The sequence below is a fragment of the Theropithecus gelada genome, chromosome 4, assembly GCF_003255815.1.
Source record: "Theropithecus gelada isolate Dixy chromosome 4, Tgel_1.0, whole genome shotgun sequence".
Classification (NCBI taxonomy): domain Eukaryota; kingdom Metazoa; phylum Chordata; class Mammalia; order Primates; family Cercopithecidae; genus Theropithecus; species Theropithecus gelada.
The window spans coordinates 16,156,348-16,175,801 of NC_037671.1; the positions used below are offsets into that span (position 1 = coordinate 16,156,348).

At 41.6% G+C, this 19,454-nt stretch overlaps 1 protein-coding gene across 10 annotated transcripts in view; it reads left to right on the top strand.

Annotated features, from left to right (window-relative positions):
* The window catches only part of PHACTR1 (phosphatase and actin regulator 1), a 575,876-nt gene that overhangs the window by 433,421 nt on the left and 123,001 nt on the right, over positions 1-19,454 (top strand). For all 10 annotated transcript variants that reach the window (XM_025382675.1, XM_025382676.1, XM_025382678.1 and 7 more), the window contains one exon: positions 12,946-13,026. In XM_025382675.1, the coding sequence (XP_025238460.1) occupies positions 12,946-13,026 (81 nt within the window). The remainder of the gene's footprint in view (positions 1-12,945; positions 13,027-19,454) is intronic.

Below are 19,454 nucleotides of genomic sequence, written 5' to 3' on the forward strand. Positions count from 1 at the left end.
GATGGTCTTCAAGGATAGTCAATTCTTTTTTCCAAATTCAGAATCCTTACTTCTGTAAAATTATTCACCTCTAAAACTTCCTGCTGGCTTTCTTCCCCCAATACTTCAAGTTTCCATCTTGCTCTCAGGAGACTTGGAAAGAGACTAAGCAAATGTTTGTTAAGAGCAACCCTTCTACACTCTTATCTGACGTATTTGAAGAAATGACCAGGAAAAGACTTATTATGGCATTTATTGCCTTATAACCATCCTTTCTTTCATTAACAGGAGTTAGTTTACTGGCCAGCTGCATGATTTTATTATATGATGGCTGAGTGTTTTATTCCCCCTCAGAAACTATTGCAATACTACAAAGAAGCAGAGTTAGTAAGAATGTCGTTTAAATTTTTTTATTTGGGAAATAAAATACAAATTGAGAAAAAGGGGTTAAGCATCAATATACAGTTTAACAATTGGTCATAAAGTGAATACCATGTAACCACTGCCCCAGTCAAAAAACTTAAATACTGCCAGCACCTGGAAGCCCCTTAATGTACCTTTCTAATTGTAATTCCCCTCCCCACCAGAGGTAGCCACTGTCCTGATATTTTATTGTAATCATAGCCTTCCTTTTCTTTGTAGTTCTAAAGCTTAGAGATAAATTTCTCTAAACCATATATTGAGTTTTTCTGGTTTTTGAACTTTATATAAATGGAACCATAGTATATGTGTTCTTTTCCCTTGTTTTTTGTTTTTTGTTTTTGTTTTTTTCACTCAACATGGCTTGTAAGATTCATTTGTGTGTTTACTGGTTTCTTTTGAAAATTTGCAAATGTAAGAGAAGTTGAGAGAATTGTATAATGATATAACTATATATTCTATAATTGCATTGCCATCACATAACTAAAATTTGCCTATATCTATTGCTTTTTCCTTCTGAAGTGTTTTAATGTAAATTACAGACATCTGTAATCATACGTCTCCCAAAAATATAAGGGAAGTGTTCTGTATAATCCAAGACCATTATCATATGTAGCAAAACTAATTCCCTAATATGATCTAATACCCAGTTCATATTCATATTTATCTAGGTGACCCCAAAATGCTTCAACAGCTGGTTTGTTCAAACTAAGATCCAATCAAAATTCATGAAGAATACATTTTTGACAGCATGCTGAAAACGAGGTTGTTTCCCTTCCTTTTTTTTTTCACATATACCTACTCAGTTAACAGAGCTCCCATGGGACCTGGCTTCAGGTACTTCTCCCATAGTCAAGAGGAAAATAAGTAGCCTCCTCTAAGTTAATGACATGATCTACCTCATACTCTATCACTCCAGAGGAAAGTATGCTACCTGAATTGCTGTTAGAAGACAAGCCTAATAGAAATGAGATCAAAACCAAAGTTGTTATCTTGAGGAGATACTCTGTAGTACTGAGCTGCTTGAGGGTCTTCAGCAAGTCTATAGCTTTCTTTATTAGGGGAATGCACATGAAGGCCAGCCCAGCCTAGGGAGCTCATTGGAATGCAGGTCTCTACTGACTGAAGTCTCTACCAAGACCACAGGAGTGCAGGTAGATAGATGGTTGGTCGTTCAGATCCGGGTCAGTCATGTCTTCCTAACTTGATATTGCTGGACTTAGGGTTTTCAGTTGTGTTTGTTTCAAATGTTTACCAGAAAGCTCTTGATGAAAGAGCACGGCCCCTGCTGAGCGAGCTGACCTCCCTGGTGCCTTTTTACAACAGAACACCTCATTTGCTTTCTATAATCTGGTATTTAGATCAGCATCTCCCAGAGGCTTTTTCTCAGAGTACTAGCCCCATGGTACTCCGTAAAAGGGTCATATTGTCCAACGAACTGGGGAGAAATGGTGAAACTGAGTTACACTGCTCTCTTTATTCCAAGTCCTCTCGGGGCCTTCAGTGTGCTAATGAACACGGTGATTCTCCAGCAGTACATGGCATTTCCCAAAATTATTTGTGTACAGAACCCTTTTCTCAGAGCATCTCTGTGGGTCACTATTCTGCAAAAACAGACTTTAGAAAGTGCTGATGTAGATGACTTGGATATAATTGCAAACCATAGTAAATAAAGTCTCATCTCCTACCTCAGGGGCCATGAAGAATTTATCCAAGTTCACTATATAGCTTTACACAAGTAGACTGGTTGGGTGTCTGTGTTGGAAATGAGGGATTTTGTTCATATAGACTCCGCTAAAGTTCCTACTGTGATCATGGGGGAGGGGTTAACATAGAGCAGAGATCAGGACCTGCGCTTGTTGTCTTTCAACAAGGACAGTGAGCCTTCAGATTTCAAGCTTGTCCGACCTGCAACCCCTGGGCCACATGCAGCCCAGGACAGCTTTGAATGCAGCCCAACACAAATTTGTGAATTTTCTTAAAACGTTGTGAGATTTTTTTTTTTTTTTTGCGATTTTTGATTTTTTTAAGCTCAATTTTATATGTCGCTCAAGACAATTCTTGTAATGTGGCCCAGGGAAGCCAAAAGATTGGACATCCCTGATTTAGATAGAAGTTCCATGTGATTTGGATTTTTCTAGGGGAAAAAAGTTCTAAACTGACCTGCCTCTCTCTGCTTTTGAGAATCGCTTGGCTTTAGTTGCCAAATATAAAAAGAATTTTCTGCCTGGGCACAGTGGCTCACACCTGTAATCCCAACAGTTTGGAAGGCCGAGGCAGGCAGATCGTTTGAGCCCAGGAGTTCGAGACCAGACTGAGCAACATGGCGAAACCCCACCTCTACAGAAAATACAAAAGTTAGCAGGGTGTGTTACCGCACGCCTGTCCCAACAACTTGGGAGGCTGAGGTGGGAGGATCACTTAATCCTGGCAGGTGGAGTTTCCAGTGAGCCAAGATTGCACCACTGCATTCCAGCCTTGGCAACAGAGTGAGACTCTGCTTCAGAAAATAATCATATCATAATCATAATCATAATCATAAATTTTCTTTCATTTTGAGTTAGTGATTTGATAAGCTTTCCTTGGATTATCAAGTAATTGAAAACCTTCTTACCTAGTAATAACTGGGTTACTGGCAAAATGTTTAGATATTCATGGTACCTGAGGTAGTGAAAGACCCAATATGTGGGACTCATACAAATTGCCTCTAGATTAATGTGACTTTTTCTTGAACATGATATGTTTTTCTTGAACGTGATATGTTTATCATGTTCAACGATATCATGATATGTTTATCATGTTTATATGTTTATCATATCATGTTGTCTAAAATTAGACATTCAGAGTTGCATTCTTTTTTCTTTTTTACATTCCTCTCCCTTTTCAACATATCATTAGATTGACAACCTTGTTTATTTTCTCATTAACTTCCTTATGAAGTAAAAGATCAACAGACGTTTGCCACCTGGTCTTTTACCATGGAAGACCACCATGTTTTTCTAATTGCTCCCCTTTATCCTCTTTTATATATTGTTTATGTAAACTTAATTTTGAAACATCTGTTTATCTTAAGAAAGCATTTTTCTCTAGAGATAGCATAAATATGGACTGATTGTTTCATTTGGAATCCTTCTAGGCTATAGTTGTTGCATCATACTAATACGTGGGTTGGTTATTTTGTTTTGAGTCTTTCTAGGCTGCAATTATTGCATCATGTGAATAATTCTCATTACTCATGAAGCCAGATGGGAAGTGGAGGCATGTTCTAGGTTCTTGAGGCTCATTGCATTTGTCGCTTGTAGATTTCCAGCCTAAAAAGTTCCTTTCACTGGAGTTGTAAGATTTACAAAGGATAAAAGCTATAGATTTTACTTGCAAGTTAACTACTCAGCAATAAGCTACCACAAATTTCATCATTTCTCAATTGCTTTTCCCCCTTCAACTTTCTATTCCCTTCAGAATGTAATTTAAAGGCAATTGAGCAGAGAATTCAACAGAGATAGATTATCCTGGAGAGAAATCTAAATAAGTTTCTGCTCTGGTAATCTGAGCAGGACCAAATGACTTGTTCCAACATCAATATTGCTTTTTCTCCAACTTCTTCATCTTTTTTTTTTTAAATAAAGCAAGCAATACTTAAAAGTTATGGAACTTAAGAGTTGCTTTCTTCCATCAGTACTGGGAGCACATAGAAAATACCCAGTCCAGAAATTGTACATCTAGCTATATATTCTAGAAAAATCCTTATACATGTTTACATGAGTACCTGAACAAATATGAACACAGTAGCGATGTTTGTATGCCACAATGTGGGAACAACTTAACTTGCCTTCAGCTGCAGGCTGGTTAAATAAATCACAGTACATATATCCCATGAAATGGCATGCAGTACTTAAAAAGAATGAGTTGGGAAGAGCTATGGAACCATTTGATAAGTTAGAGGAAGAAAAAGACTTGTAGAACAACATGCATAGAATGATTTCATTTATGCTTTTTAAATGGCATTTGTATATGGTGTGGGAAGGTATGACTGTTGCAGGGGAGAGGCAGGGAAAAAGATGGAGGCAGTAGTGGGTTTGATGAGTTAGGCTATGGGGGAGAGATAGTGAAAAGGACTGTTTTCTCTTTATTTCTTGAAGTTTTTTACAGTAAAATATTTTCATGTATTATTTTTATAAATATGTATGTGCATGTGTGTGTATGTGCAAGAGATTTTTTTAAATACCCTATTTTTAACAAATTCATCTAACCTAGGTTTTCCACCAAGGAGAATGAGCCCATCCAAGATGCTTATTTTAAATTCATCAGTGTCAAACTGGCGCAGTGGTGCACACCTGTAATTCCAGCACTCTGGGAGGTGGAGGTGGGCAGATCACCTGAAGTCAGGAGTTCAAGATCAGCCTGGCCAACATGGTGAAACTATAGCTCTACTAAAGATACAAAAAATTAACCAGGCGTGGTGGTGGGCTCCTGTAGTTCCAGCTACTTGGGAGGCTGAGGCAGGAGAAACGCTTAAACCCTTAAGCCCGGGAGGCAGAGGTGGCAGTGTGTCAAGATTGAGCCATTGCACTCCAGCCTGGGCGACAGAGCAAGACTCTGTCTCAAAAAAAAAAAAAAAAAAAAATCATCAATGTCAAAGAGGCATAGGATTCCCTGGTTCATCACAAATTCATGTGGAAAGGGAGGAGACTGGGAAAATACATTAAGGAGGTATCATGGGGAACTGGCTTTCAGTAAATACAGCATAGACTGACATGGTGGCTCAGAAGAGGAGTTTAAAAAATTACTAAACTAGAACTACTGTCACTATTAGTAGAGGTGGTCGTTGGTCTTTTATCTCCAGACTCCTCATTTCTAAACTACTGGCTCACATGCAGGCAGATTTCAGAACAACAAAGTGCAACAGAAAGCTGTGAGAATTTCCCTAGTTCTCCTGTTTTTTCCTTCTTTTACAAACCGGTGCAAAGATCGGTGTGTTTTAAACTGAAGATTTGATTATTTTTCAGGTATGGTGAGGCCAACAGATAAGAAGACACCTGCCATTGAAAAGACTGTTTTCCTCCCAAATCCCAAAAGCAAGGGGCATGCCACCCAAGCAGAGCCACACAGGGGGAGGTATGGGAGGAAAATGTGGGCATGAGCCTTTTTTGTGGTTTCCATGGGAAGGAACAGGCAAGACAGAATAAGCAGGGTTAGGATTGGCCAGCAGGAATACTTTCAGTGGGCTCTGTCACATAGGAGCAGTCTCTAGTCATCTAGTACCTGGCCCTGGGGTGCTGAGGACAGGTGCACAGTGGCTGGGAATGTACTAGCTCATTAAAGGAGGTGGTCAGGACTGTGGGCTCTGAATTGATTCATTTGGATGTGAAAGGCACATTCAAAGAATTCTATTCACTCTCTCTGGGAATCAGTCAGCCATAAGAAAGGTAGTCCATCCAGGGTCAGCAAGGCTCCGAGATGTCAGAGCATCAGTAATACAGAATAAAAGTCCATGGTGAATACACAGTGGTAAGGATGCAAGAATAGCCATGCCTTTTGAGGTTTCATGACTAGTTTTTATATTAAGGCAGAGTTTGAAGGCAAATTTAGAGAGCCTTCCTTGGACATGCCAACCTTTCAATACAGTTTCTTGGGGCTATTTTTGGCTATGTTTGGCACCATAATTGAGAAATCATTCTCCCAGTCATATTTTAGGCAAGAGAGATATGTGAAACCTCTTTTTTTACATGTCTGGGTCTTCTCAGCTAACTTTGTTGGTCTATAAAAGCAAAGCACAATTTGCTTTTTTCCTTTCTCTCTTCAGGCTATCTCATATGTTGGCTTTGAATTGCAGACTAGATGTTTCTAGAAGGAGTCTTTGCACCTTTGCTGGTTTATGTAGTTTTGTTTTGGTGTTTCAGTTGCCAGGATCACATTGTAAAGCCTCTAATGGTTTTCTGCATTGACTGCAAGCCGGAAATTTGGTTATTTTCTAAAGATCAGGGAGTTACATTGGCCACCTTCTAAGCTGCATATTCATCTTAGAGAGAACCAGATTCCTGATTTTTCTATTTTGGTTCTACTGACTAATTAGGTGTTAGAGGTTTAAAACACTGCTGAAAAGAAATTTACCTTTAAATGCTGTATTTCTAATTTTTAAATTTTAATGTTGGCCTCCTAGCTTTCTGTGGTCTAAAGTTTATTAATTTCTTAATTGTCCGCTTAGATTTACTATTTTCATTTTTTTAACTAATGCTTTTGCTATTACAGGCATTTTTCTTTAACAACTTTACTGAGGTATAATTTACATACCATAAAATGAACCCATTGTAGGTAAACAACTCCATGATTTCAGTAAATTTAAAGGGTTGTGCAGCCATCACCTCAATCCAGTTTTAAACCAAATGGTTTACACCAAAACACCCCCTTGTGTGGACACTTGAATTTTATACTGCCCTGTATTTTATTTTATTATTTTATTATTTTATTTTATTTTATTTTGTTTTTTGAGATGGAATCTCACTCTGTTGCCCAGGCTGGAGTGTAGTGGTGCGATCTCAGCTCACAGCAACCTCCACCTCCTGGGTTCAAGCAGTTTTCCTGCCTCACCCTCCTGAGTAAGCAGGCTACCATGCCTGGCTAATTTTTGTATTTTTAGTAGAAATGAGGTTTCACCATGTTGGCCAGGTTGGTCTTGAACTCCTGACCTCAAATGAGGGCCACTTCAACCTCCCAAAGTGCTGAGATTACAAGCATTAGCCATCATGCCTGGCCTGCCCTGTATTTTAATAACTGTATAATATCAGAGTGATTTTTGGATTTGAGAATAGATTTTCTTGTTTTAAAATAAATCCTTGTGACTTTATTTCTTTATGTAAAAATAATATCTGCTCTCATGCTTTTCCAGCACCTCTAGCAATACAGATTTTTGCTTAAAGGAATGGATTGCTTTGTTCTGTTCACTTTCATTTTCTACCTCCCAAAGGCCAAACACTCCCAGGCAGTCAGCTCACCCTCACACCTCGGTTCTCATTTACCTGATTTATCTTATCCCTGCCATCCGTCAGGCTGGCGCACTACACATCACACCTTCTCTCTTTCCCAATGCCTCACTCCTCTTCTTCTAAATTCTTTAACTTTTCATAATCCCTTCTTTTTTCTTCCTTGTTCATGTTTGTTCTACCCAAAGCCAAAATTATCGAGGAAGGAGGGTCAGACCATACCTGGTTTGTGAAAAGAGAAACCACTGTATTTTCTTTTTTTCCCCATATTAACCCCATTTTCCCCTGTGTTTTACAGGTCAGTCATAAACCAGGTCCAATGGTTGTCCCTTTGTACCAGACAGCCCACAGTATTTTACTTCCTGGAGCAGTAGTGAGCTTGTCCTAGTGTAAAAATTAAAGCAACTTCATCTTGGATGCTAATCCACCATGTTGGCCTGTGATTAACCCCAGGTCTTAGAAGGCCTCTGAGACTTCCACTTTATCTACTGTTCTCTGTGCAAGAGCACGTACTTACCATGAGTGGTGCCCTTAGGTCAAAACAACCTTGATGTTACCATGCTTCGGTTGCCCTACACTTTATTTTCAATCATGCAGACCCTTTCCATTTGGTATAGAAACCCTGGGTCTGGGAGAATAATGGCTAGGGGGTCCACTATCTCATCTCACTGCTGCCCAAGACCCAGCCATGGCATCTGTTTGTGAGTCTCTACTACAAATTCAGAAGATGAATTTGTTAGCCTTTCTTTGTCCTCTCGGCTTCCTCAGACGTAGGGGGTAGATGTGCATACACCTGCCTGCTGCAGAACACTTTGAACCCACTTAAACTTAGCTCTGACTTTGGAAGAGCTGCTGAAGGTGAGATCAGAAGAGAGGCATCATGCATACCTTGTTAAGAGAGATGATAAGAAGAAAAGAATTCCTGACTGGGCGCAGTGGTTCACACCTGTAATCCCAGCACTTTGGGAGGCCACGGCGAGCGGATCACGAGGTCAGGAGTTCAAGACCAGCCTGGCCAACATAGTGAAACCCCGTCTCTACTAAAAATACAAAAATTAGCCAGGTGTGGCAGCGGGCACCTGTAATCCCAGCTACTGAAGAGGCTGAGGCAGGAGAATCGCTTGAACCCAGGAGGCAGAGGTTGGAGTGAGCCGAGACCACGCCATTGCACTCTAGCCTGGGCAACAGAGCAGGACTCCCTCTCAAAAAACGAAAACAAAAACAAACAAAAAAACTGAAGAGTTCCTTACAAGGAAGAAGCTCCTGAGAGTAAAGTGGAATTATGTCACTTTACCGTGACTTTCAACCCCAAGTAAACTAACAATCAGATTGCCTTCTGTTTTTAGATCCTTGCAGTTTTCCTATACATTATGATCATTCTCACAACAGCGTTGCATCATGGAGAAAAAGGGAAGAGCATTAAAATCTCTTTCTGCCCTTCCACTTACTGCTGTGGGACTCTGAGCAAGTTCATTTTGCTGGGCCTTAGGTACCTCATTGTAAAATGAGAATGATTATGCTTTACAGGATTGTGGTGAAGATTAAGTTAAGTAACATAATTTTTCACGCTTCTCAAGATGATCTGTGCGTTCGCTGTGGGCTTAGGATTCTTTACCAGGAATGGACAAAGCCATAGAAGAAAAAAGCCATCTCCAGTATGTCACTTTAACTTGGAAATTGGTGGTGATGGAGCGGGAGTATTTTCTTATTTAAATTAAAACAGATATATTATGTGATTTCTGCATTTACTTTCAAAGGAAACTTAGTACATTAAAGAAACATACTTTCTTTAATGCTTGGCCTGGGCAACTTTGAGTCATACCCTTGGAGCCCCTAGTATTCTCCCTTTGTCATAAGGAATGTTTCCATGAAGAGATTGAGAAGCACTGGTGCGTGAAAGCATCTGGCATAGTCTGTGCCATGTAGCACATTCTCATTTAACCTCCCATGTCTGTTTTATAAAGTATCCAACTGCATTTCCCTGGCACATGCTTGATCACGTCTCTTGGATGTGGCTAGCACTGAACTTGTCATGCATCCTCCAACCCCGATTCTCACCCTGTACTCCCTGCCTTAGTCATGGACAGCACCATCCATTGAGTTATGCAGATCAGGAACCAAGGCATCCTCCTTGGCCTTTCTCTTTCCTGCATATCCGTGTCCAAGCGTTCATATTTAATCGTGTCTACATTGCCACCTTCACATGTCTTGGGTGCATCTTTTGTCACTGTCAACAGCATCCTCGTCTCAGCTACCATCATCCCCTGCCTAGATGCCTATAATCGCCTAGTCATTGGCCTCTTTCCAATCCATTCTCTATACTAAAGTGAATGTTCATCTTTCGTATCCTCAAAGCTGATCATTTCTTCCCATTGCTCTTGGAATAACATGGTCCATGAGGCCTTTCATGGCCCAGCCTCCTACCCCATCTCAAACATTCTTCATCTGATGCTGGCAGCTGCAGCCACACCAGCTGTCTTTCTGTTCCTTCCTGGCACCATGATTTCTCCATCTAGAGCAGGCTGCTCTATCTGGAGCATTTCCCTCGGCCCCTATGCAGCCCCCCTCAGCTCAAAGATCTCTTCTTCAGAGAAGTCTTTTCCAACACCCCAATCAGGGACAATATTTACCATATGCTCTGATAGGAACTTGTCCCTTTTCTTCAGGAGGACTTATCTCAACTTGTGATCACACATTAAGTAATATCATCATTTGACAATGGTCTGAATGTCACACGAGTCTGTAAACTCTATCACAGCAACGGCTGGCTCTTTGGTTACCGTTATCTCCAGCCCCAACCAGTGCCTTTGACTGTGGACAGCGGATCCACAGTTGTCAGTGACAGCTGATGTCCAGATGGCTGAGTGCTTAGCCTGAGAACATCCACATTTCTCCTAATAGCTCAGGATCTTGGACCTCCAACTCCAGGGTTCTGCTCACTTCATCGCAGATCTTCCTTTAATGCTGTAGACCAGGTCTCTCTGCTTTAGTCTGTGGTTTAGAACACCTGGGAAACCTCATTTTGTCTAAGAGAAATCTGTTTTATTTATGTGGTTAAGTACAGAAGGGGAAAGCATCTCTTTACATTCGGATGGCTTTATGTCACCCAAACATCTGTAACAAACCCCATACTTAAAGCCCCCCTGCTTTACCTTACCTGTCCGGTCTTTTCCTACTGTGCTGCTTAGCAGATCTTTTCTTTTTCCCTTTTTTTTTTTTTTGTTTATTATTGTTGTTGTTGTTGTTGTTGTTGTTTTGAGATAGAGTCTCCCTGTGCTGCCCAGGCTGGTGTGCAGTGGTGCAATCTCGCTCACCGCAACCTCTGCCTCATGGATTCAAGCAATTCTCCTGTTTCAGCCTCCCAAGTAGCTGGGACTACAGGCATGCGCCACCACTGCTGACTAATTTTTGTATTTTTAGTAGAGACAAGGTTTCACCATGTTACCAGGCTGCTGTAAAACTCCTGACTTCAAATGATCCACCCACCTCGGCCTCCCAAAGTGCTGAGATTACAGGTGTGAACCACCATGCCTGACTGCTTAGCAGATCTTTTCACATCAGGCAGAACTTTCTAACCTAACTGCATGCAATTCCGTATCCCTTCTCCAGCCCTTCCCCAAACTCTCTTCTGCGAAGAGAACATCTTTCTGCCTTCCTGCCACCATATCATGTCATCTGGTTTGACAAATAAAACTCTTCAACCCCCAACCACTGTTTCCATGTTTCCTGCACCCAGCTTTCCCCCTTGTCCTCCCATACAGCCTTCCTGCCACCACTTCCGTAGGTACAGATTTGTCTCTATTTTAGGATTAATATGTTCTCCGTCAGCTCTATGTGAGTGCATCCTAACCTAACATTTATTTTTCTCCCTCATACCAGTTAATTCATTATAATTTAAGAGAGGGAACTAGAATGTAACATTTTTAAAATAGTAAGTTCCAAAATATATAATTAGTGATTCTCAGCCGAGTCATGCCTGAAAATAACCCAGAGAGCTTTTTTATCACAATGGAGATGTCCTGGTCCTACCCTGGGCCTATGAAATTGGAATGGTTGGGCTGAGGCATCAGTGTTTTCCCAGTGTGGCAAAGTGACTTGACTAAGGTCACTTGACTCATGTCCCATAGCTTAGAGGGTGACAGAGTTAGAACCACAATCCTCGTTTGCTTGCTGTCTTCCTAGTTCTTCTTCATATTCTTTGGACTAAATTCCGTTGAGGGCAGTGTGTGTTTAATTAATCTGTATCTGAATTTGTCTGCATAAAGTAGTTTCCTTATTTTATAGCTGGTGATTTTCCCCTGAATATGTTTTCGAAGGCTGTGGAGGTTGAGTCAGTGTGTACCAGAGACTCCGCCATCTGCTGGAATAGCCTTCTTTCCTCCCCATGTTTGCCGGTGTCCCTCCTTCAAGCCACAGGCCTGCCTGTTGGGCAGCCCCTCACTTCCCCACTCCTGGGCTGTTTCTACTTGATGTGCCCCCCAGCGCACCCACTGTTCCCTCTTCCCTCCTCCAGCCCCGCTGCCACCTTCCCAAGCTCTCGACCTAGGTGCATGGCGGGGCCATGGCGGAGGTGCATTGGGTAACTGAATAGTTCCTTCTCTACTTGGCTGCTCCAGCTTGGAGCCTAAGAGAAAAAGGCAGTGGAGGGGCCGTGCCATGGAAGCCACCCCTACCTTTAGACAGTATCGCCTCCGGACCATGGGAGGCCACACCAGAGAGCTTCTCAGAAGGTATTTTCACACCATTTTTTAAAATAGTTGGAAAGCAACAGAATCCTCAGTGAGGCCTGATCTCTATGAACTGGATCATTGAAACAGCAGTCCCTCCTGGGAGGAAGTGCCATGTTCAGGAAAGTTCAGTAAGACGTGAGGTTTGGCTGATATCCAAGGTGGTGTTTCTGGCATTGAATCCTAGTTCCTTTACTCAGTAGCAATGTGACTCTGACAAGTCGTTGAGCTTTTCTGTGCTACAGGTTCAACCACAAATTGGGGTTCAATTAAATAAGAATGCCTACTTTGGCTGGGCACGATGGCTTACGCCTGTAATCCCAGCACTTTGGGAGGCCAAGACCAGTGGCTTATGAGGTCAGGAAATCGAGACCATCCTGGCTAAAACCATGAAACCCCCTCTCTTTAAAAATACAAAAATTAGCTGGGCACGGTGGCCTGTGCCTGTAGTCCCAGCTACTCAGAAGGCTAAGGCAGGAGAATCACTTGAACCGGGAGGCAGGAGTAGCAGTGAGCTGAGATCACGCCACTGTACTCCAGCCTGGGCAAGAGTGAGACTCTGTCTCAAAAAAAAAAAAAAAAAAAAAGAATACCTACCCTCTCATTCGTGATAATTTGAAGATTATTTGGTAACTTAAATGACATAATCTGATTAAAAGGCTTATTATGATAGTATCAAAACATATTAATCGGTATGTCTCATTAGCTCACATTAGCAAAGCACAATTTACAGAAGCTTTCTCGCACATTACATTGCCATATGTGTTAACATAGGATTCTTTAGAAGACAGCTTGGTTTCCTACTCACATCTGCTTCCCCGTTTGTCTTTTATTTGTAGCCCTGGAAAGGAAAATATCTATGAGGCAAAGCAGAGAAGAGCTGATAAAGCGAGGAGTCCTGAAGGAAATCTATGATAAAGGTAAGGAGGTTTGGTCTGCCATCCACAGGCCATAGAGTCATGCATAGAATCTGCATGCATATTTCTTGGTTCCATTTCGTTTCCTGCATCACCATATATCAGAATTTGAAGCGTTAAAACTCCAGACAGTTCTGGAGCGAAAAGAGAACATAACAGACAGTGCTGAAGCTGTCAGCATTATATGAGACGAGGGAAACAAAACTCCCTTTTCTGAGCGTTGGAATCAAGCCATAGGAGGCTAAGCAAAATGATGTGGCCCCAGGAATGATGCAGGCACTGGTCGTGAGTCTGTCGTGTGCAAATACACACGACCGGGGTGCAGTCAGCTGTTTAGGCCCTTTCAGGCACTAGGGATTCCCAAGACAAATGTGAAAAATCCGTACTCATCTAGGATTTCCTTAACATGTGTCTTTTTTTTTTTTTTTTTTTTGGTGGTCCATATCCCACAACAGCATAAATTAAAGAAGATAAATTTGTGATGTGTAACTATGCATTTAAGATATTGTAAATGATAATATTACAGGCTTCAAATGCTCTGTGAATATGTCCACAGATATTTGTTTGTGAATACCACGTGTCCTTTGCTTATCGAATTATTGCCTTTAAATATGAATGTATGCAGTAATCTATATGGCATATCAGGTATCCTTCACTCCTCTTTTCTAAGAGCTTTGTGATATTTTATTTTACATATATATATATATATATATATATTTTTTTTTTTTTGAGACAGGGTCTTGCTCTATTGCCCAGGCTGGAGTGCAGTGGTGCGATCACGCTCACTGCAGCCTTGACCTCCCAGGTTCAAGGGATCCTCTCACCTCAGCCTCCTGAGTAGCTGAGACCACAGGTGTGCATCACCTCACCTGGTCAATTTTTGTATTTTTGTGCAGACAGGATCCCACTATGTTGCCCAGGCTGATCTCAAACTCCTGGGCTCAAGCAGTCTTCCCACCTCAGCCTCCCAAAGTGCTGGGATTACAGGCATGAGCCACCGCGCCCGGCCTTTGCAATTTTCAATTGAATTTGCATGAGTGCACCTTCTCTTCGTCCTCCTCCCTCCTCTTCTTCCTCCTCCCTTGTCTCCCTCTTCTCTCTCTCTCTCATTCTGAGGCCCGTACTCCCTCTGTTAGCACTTTAAGTGAAATAACAGACTGTCACTTCCAATCTTGTTACAATCATCAACAGTGTCTATGTCAGGTCTTCTGATTGTTTCAGGCAGGTGTTATCTTGTGGGCCAGATTATTAAATCACATAATATTCTACTTTAATGATCCATCCTGATAGTCAAAGTGCTCCTGGAATCTGCCGACGCGGTCCATTTACTGTGTTTTTGTAGGTCTTCTACATGCCTCGTGTGTTCTACTACAGCAAGGCAGGTTGTATTTCTGGGTTCTGGCACATGTTTCAGACTCTACTGTTTTGTGGGTTGGTTCTTATTCCTCTGGTGCATCTGACCTCCATCATTCCTGTCATGGGCCTTCCCCGTGGTACTTTTGAAGTATTTTCTCTTAGCACAAATTACTAGCCTGGAATGCAAGCGAAAAGTGGCCTAGCTCTTGCCCTGCCCTGGTGGCAAGGCATAGTGGAGGCAGGATGTGAAGTTGCACGATTCCAAACTACGTTCTGTCATTATCAGAGCCTCCCGGGGTCAAGCAAGCCCTATGGTAAGCCAGCTTTATCCATCAACTTCTGTGTATGACCATACCAGAATACCACTTTTTTGATGGATTAAGCTCTCCAGGGGAAAAGAATCCATACTTTTGTTGCATTTCTTCAATGTCTTGCTGTGTGTATGATCCCCCAAACCTCCCTTGTGTTTGTTGTTGTTGTTGTTGTTTTGAGACAGAGCCTCCCTCTATCTCCCAGGCTGGAGTGCAATGGCGCGATCTCAGCTCACTGCAACCTCCACCTCTTGGGTTCCAGTGATTCTCCTGCGTCAGTCTCCTGAGTAGCTGGGACCACAGGTGTACACCATCATGCCTGGCTACTTTCTTTTTTTTTTTTTTTTTTTTGTAGACATGGGGTTTCACCATGTTGGCCAGGCTGGTCTCAAACTCTTGACCTCAGGTGATCCACCCACCTTGGCCTCCCAAAGTGCTGGGATTACAGGCATGAGCCACCGTACCCAGCCCTTCCCTTGTTCTGACTTTAAATCTCCATGCTTCATCATAAGCTCCTTTCCCCATATTCACCCCCCAGGAGAGATGGAAAATAAACTTAACTAAAGGTATAATATTATATAATAAGCACCCAAGTGCTTAAATAAATATTATTGTTACAGCCAAAACTTGTTCAGATCCAGTTAAACAATTCCTCTTCTCCCTCAGGAATATTCTGAAGTAGAGAATACATCTACTGTAGCATTTATTATTTCCATTACATCTAGTAACTGAGATAAGGTAAGAATTGCCTAAGTGGCTTCCTGACTTATAAAAAGAAGTCACAAACTGTTGGAGCAAAAGCCTCATTTGATAGGGAAAGGAAGAGAAGGTCCCTGAGACTGGAGGGTCCCTGAGGCTGCTCTTAAGGAACTCCTGACTGTTGGTGCCCCAAGACCTCACCAACAGTTCCCCAAGAGCAGGCAATGTGCCTCTGTCACACTTGCTTCTTTCTCCATCAGCACACATGGAGCTGACACAGGACCTGCACTCAGTCAGTGGCTGCAGGCCAGGCGCGGTGAGTCATGCCTATAATCCCAGCACTTTGGGAGACCAAGGTGGTGGATCACATGAGGTCAGGAGTTTGAGACCAGCCTGGCCAACATGGTGAAATCTCGTCTCTACTAAAAATATAAAAATTTCTCGGGTGTGGTGGCATGCACCTGTAGCCCCGGATACTTGGGAGGCTGAGGCAGGAGAATCACTTGAACCCAGAAGGTGGAGGTTGCAGTGAGTCAAGATTGTGCACTGTACTCTGACCTGGGCAACAGAGCAAGACTCTGTCTCAGAAAAGGAAATAAATAAATAAATAAATAAATAAATAAATAAATAAGTGATTGCAGAGGGAAAGACCAGTCTAGTCCCCACCTGTCACTTGCCAACACAACTTCCTGTTTTACTTTGATCCTTGCACTTATCACTGTTTGTTCTTTCTGTTGTTTGTTGACTGACTTTCCTCACTAGCACATAAACTGTAGGAGAGCAGGGGCCTCAGAGGCTGCGATTCCCCAAGCCCCGAATCATGTCTGATGTAGTTTAGATGCTCAAAAATGTTTACCGTTTGGATGATTGCAAGAGGAGAAGAAGAGACGGGCTAAAAGGAAAACTTCATTGCACATAGTAGTGTATAGTTTTGTGTTTTCTATGGGATTTTCTGATAAAAGCATTCATTTTGTATCACCATGGATATTAATCTCATTGCCTTATATTATAGTACATCGATAGTTAGGAGCATGAGCCCTAGAATCAGATTCAATTCTAGTTCTACTGTTGACTAGCTGTGCGACTTCAGTCAAGTTGCTTAACTTCTCTGTGCTTCTCTTTCTTTATCTGAAAGTATGGCTGATGGTGTGATGAGGACTACAGGAGATCGCGCATATGAAATAGAACAGTGACTTTTTTTTATAACAGTGACTTTATAGCAATCTATAAATTCTCAATAAGGGTTAACATGCTGTGATTATTAGTCTCATCATCGTCATCATCGTCCTTTATATTTCCTTCAAACCCTTTATGTGCCTCATCCTAGGTGACCCTGTCAACAGGTCCAAGAAGTCAGAAGGGTAGACATCACTGTCCCCTTTTGTCTGAGGATTAAAAAAGGACAAAGATCTATGACCTCCTCAGAATGGCCTTCGTGTCAGTGTCCACCGAGAACCCAGTCTTCTGTAGCTGAATTCGGTTCCACCTGGCTTTCCTCTTAGCCTCTAAGCAAGTCATTTTCCTGTCATTTGTTCTTCCCTTTCTATAATGTCATTCTTTCTCCTGTATCTGAGATTCTGTGGGGTAAAGCAAATAACATTTTATTGCCACAGCATGATGAACAGCAAATGGCAAAGAGACTGTAATTGTTTTCTTAAGTTGTTCATTTCAAGGATAAATCTCATAGCTTTGAAACAACCGTTCCATGTTGCCTGGCTGGTAATTCCTCATTTTGCACCACCTCCTTGTGTTAGCACACACGACTCTAACTAGTTACCAGCAGCAAAACCGTTTCCACCAGAGATGCATGGACCCTGACTGCTGCCGCATTGATTTGTAATGACTATGTCAGCCCATCCACCTGCATGCAGCTTCCAGGCCCCGCCTCTGTTTGTGCTGCAGTTATCCTGTTTGTGTGCACGATACTGCTAACGTGGTGGAAAATAATTTGGCTTTAGTGGGTAGGATTTTCCCTTCCAGTGCTTTTTACATTATTGATTTTGCTTGATAATGCCCCACTTGTTCATAGAAACCATGAAAATAAACTGTAGTGATTTGAGAATCATAATTATTTGGACGGAGCACACACAGAATTAACGAGGTTTTATTACTCTGACAGTTCTCAAAATTCTTTCCATTTTTCTTGGTGGGTTAAAATCCCAAACTGGTCAATGAATTTAATTCAGGCAAAATGAGAGCTTGGGTCTAAGAAAAATAATCTCAAATGTCGACTGAACTAGCGCAGAGATTCCTCATTTAACAGAGTGTGTTAGACAAGCAGAGCGTAGTTATTCGACAGTTTTTTTTTATTATTATTATTACTGGCTTCCATATTGAATCACATAATTTTACAGTCCAGAGATTTAGACAAAAGTTTTAAAATCAGAGGAAATAGTTTGATCTCTAGACATATTAGGCCAGGTAGGAATGCAACACACTTTGAAAACCACATAAAAGGAAATTTTAAATTATGTTAGTTGTGATGGTAACACAGACGTAAAATTATAGGTTCTTTTTTTCCCATTTTCCCGATTTTCTACAATATGATTGTCTTATAAAGAACACAACTTAAACATTAAGATGAACCCCAACACTCTAAATAGTAAAAATGTTAAACCAATTAATGATGTAAAATAATCTGTAGTTTGACAGTTTATTTTTATTTATTCCTCAATCTTATGACCTATTTGCTTAAATTTGAACTTAATTTAAACAAACTACAGAAAGTTTAATTAAACAAAGTTGTCCTTGGCTCCTGGACTACTGCATGTATTTATTCATTCAACAAATTGGCACTAGATGCTCCCTCCATGCCAAGGAATTGTCTCAGTATGGAGCTACAGTGATAACCAAAATTGCAAAATCTTACCACTTCAGAGTTTACCTTCTACTCAGAAATAGGAAATAATACATATAGTATTTATTGCCAAGGAGTGATGAGCACTCTGAAGAAGAACGAAACAGCAGGGTAAGGAAATACAGTCAAGAGAAGGGGGTTGTGATTTTAGGTCAATGCAATCATGGAGGACCTCTTGCAGGAGGTGATATTTTCACAGAGATCTAAATGAAGTGACCGAGTGACTCAAACAGGGGCATGGGCACCCAGATTCTGAAACCTGGTCCTACTACGACTTTAAGGCAACTTGTAACTTCATTCATGAGCCCTTAAGTTCTTCAGATTGCCCCGGGATGTTTCTTTTCAATGAAGGCCTCTCTGTGGCATTTGCTTCTCTCTCATTACCAGGTAAATCAGAGCATGTCACTGCCTGCTCAAAGCCTGCAGTGGCTCCACATTTCACGCAGAAATTCCAGGTCTCTACAACAGCCTAAAGCCCTGCATGATCTGCCCCGCAACGCCTAACTTTTATTTTCACTCTCTTCATCCCTCTACAAATTCCCTTTCCCTAGTGCCACTTCAGCCCTGCTTCCTAGCCCTTGAGGTTTGTGTTGGCTGCACCGTCTTCCAGAAGCCTCTTCCCCCATATCCAGATGGCTGCTCCTCTTTCCAGGCGGAGGTGTCACCTTCTCAGTGTCACCTTCTCAGTGAAGCTTACTCTGCGACCACCAAGTTTAAAATTGCTGCCACCTACTCTAAGTTCTTAGACCCCTTACCCTCCTTCTTCCTTTTTTTCTTCTATCTCTTATCGCCTTCCACCTTCAAATGCCTCTAAATTATCTATTTATTATGTTAATTTTTTCTTGTCTATCTCTCCTCACTTCATAAGCTCCACCAAGCAGGGCAGGGGTCTTCATCTAATTTGTTCCCTGTTATAGCCCAAGTGTCTATAGCAGTGCCTGGGACAAAATTGATGTTCAGCAAATGCTAATAGAAAGCAGTGAATGCAGGCATGAGGTAATTTCTGCATGTTCACATGACTTGGTTTATTCACTGCACTGGTGAAATCCAGAATACTAACACCACCAATCCCCCTTGTTTATTCAGTTTTATGGTCCATAAAACTTTACTACCAGTTATTTAAATAGGTGATATTATATTATGCATATATTTGTATACATGGATGCCAAATGCCCTACTTTCAGATAGTGTCTTTAAGTGTTATGGGA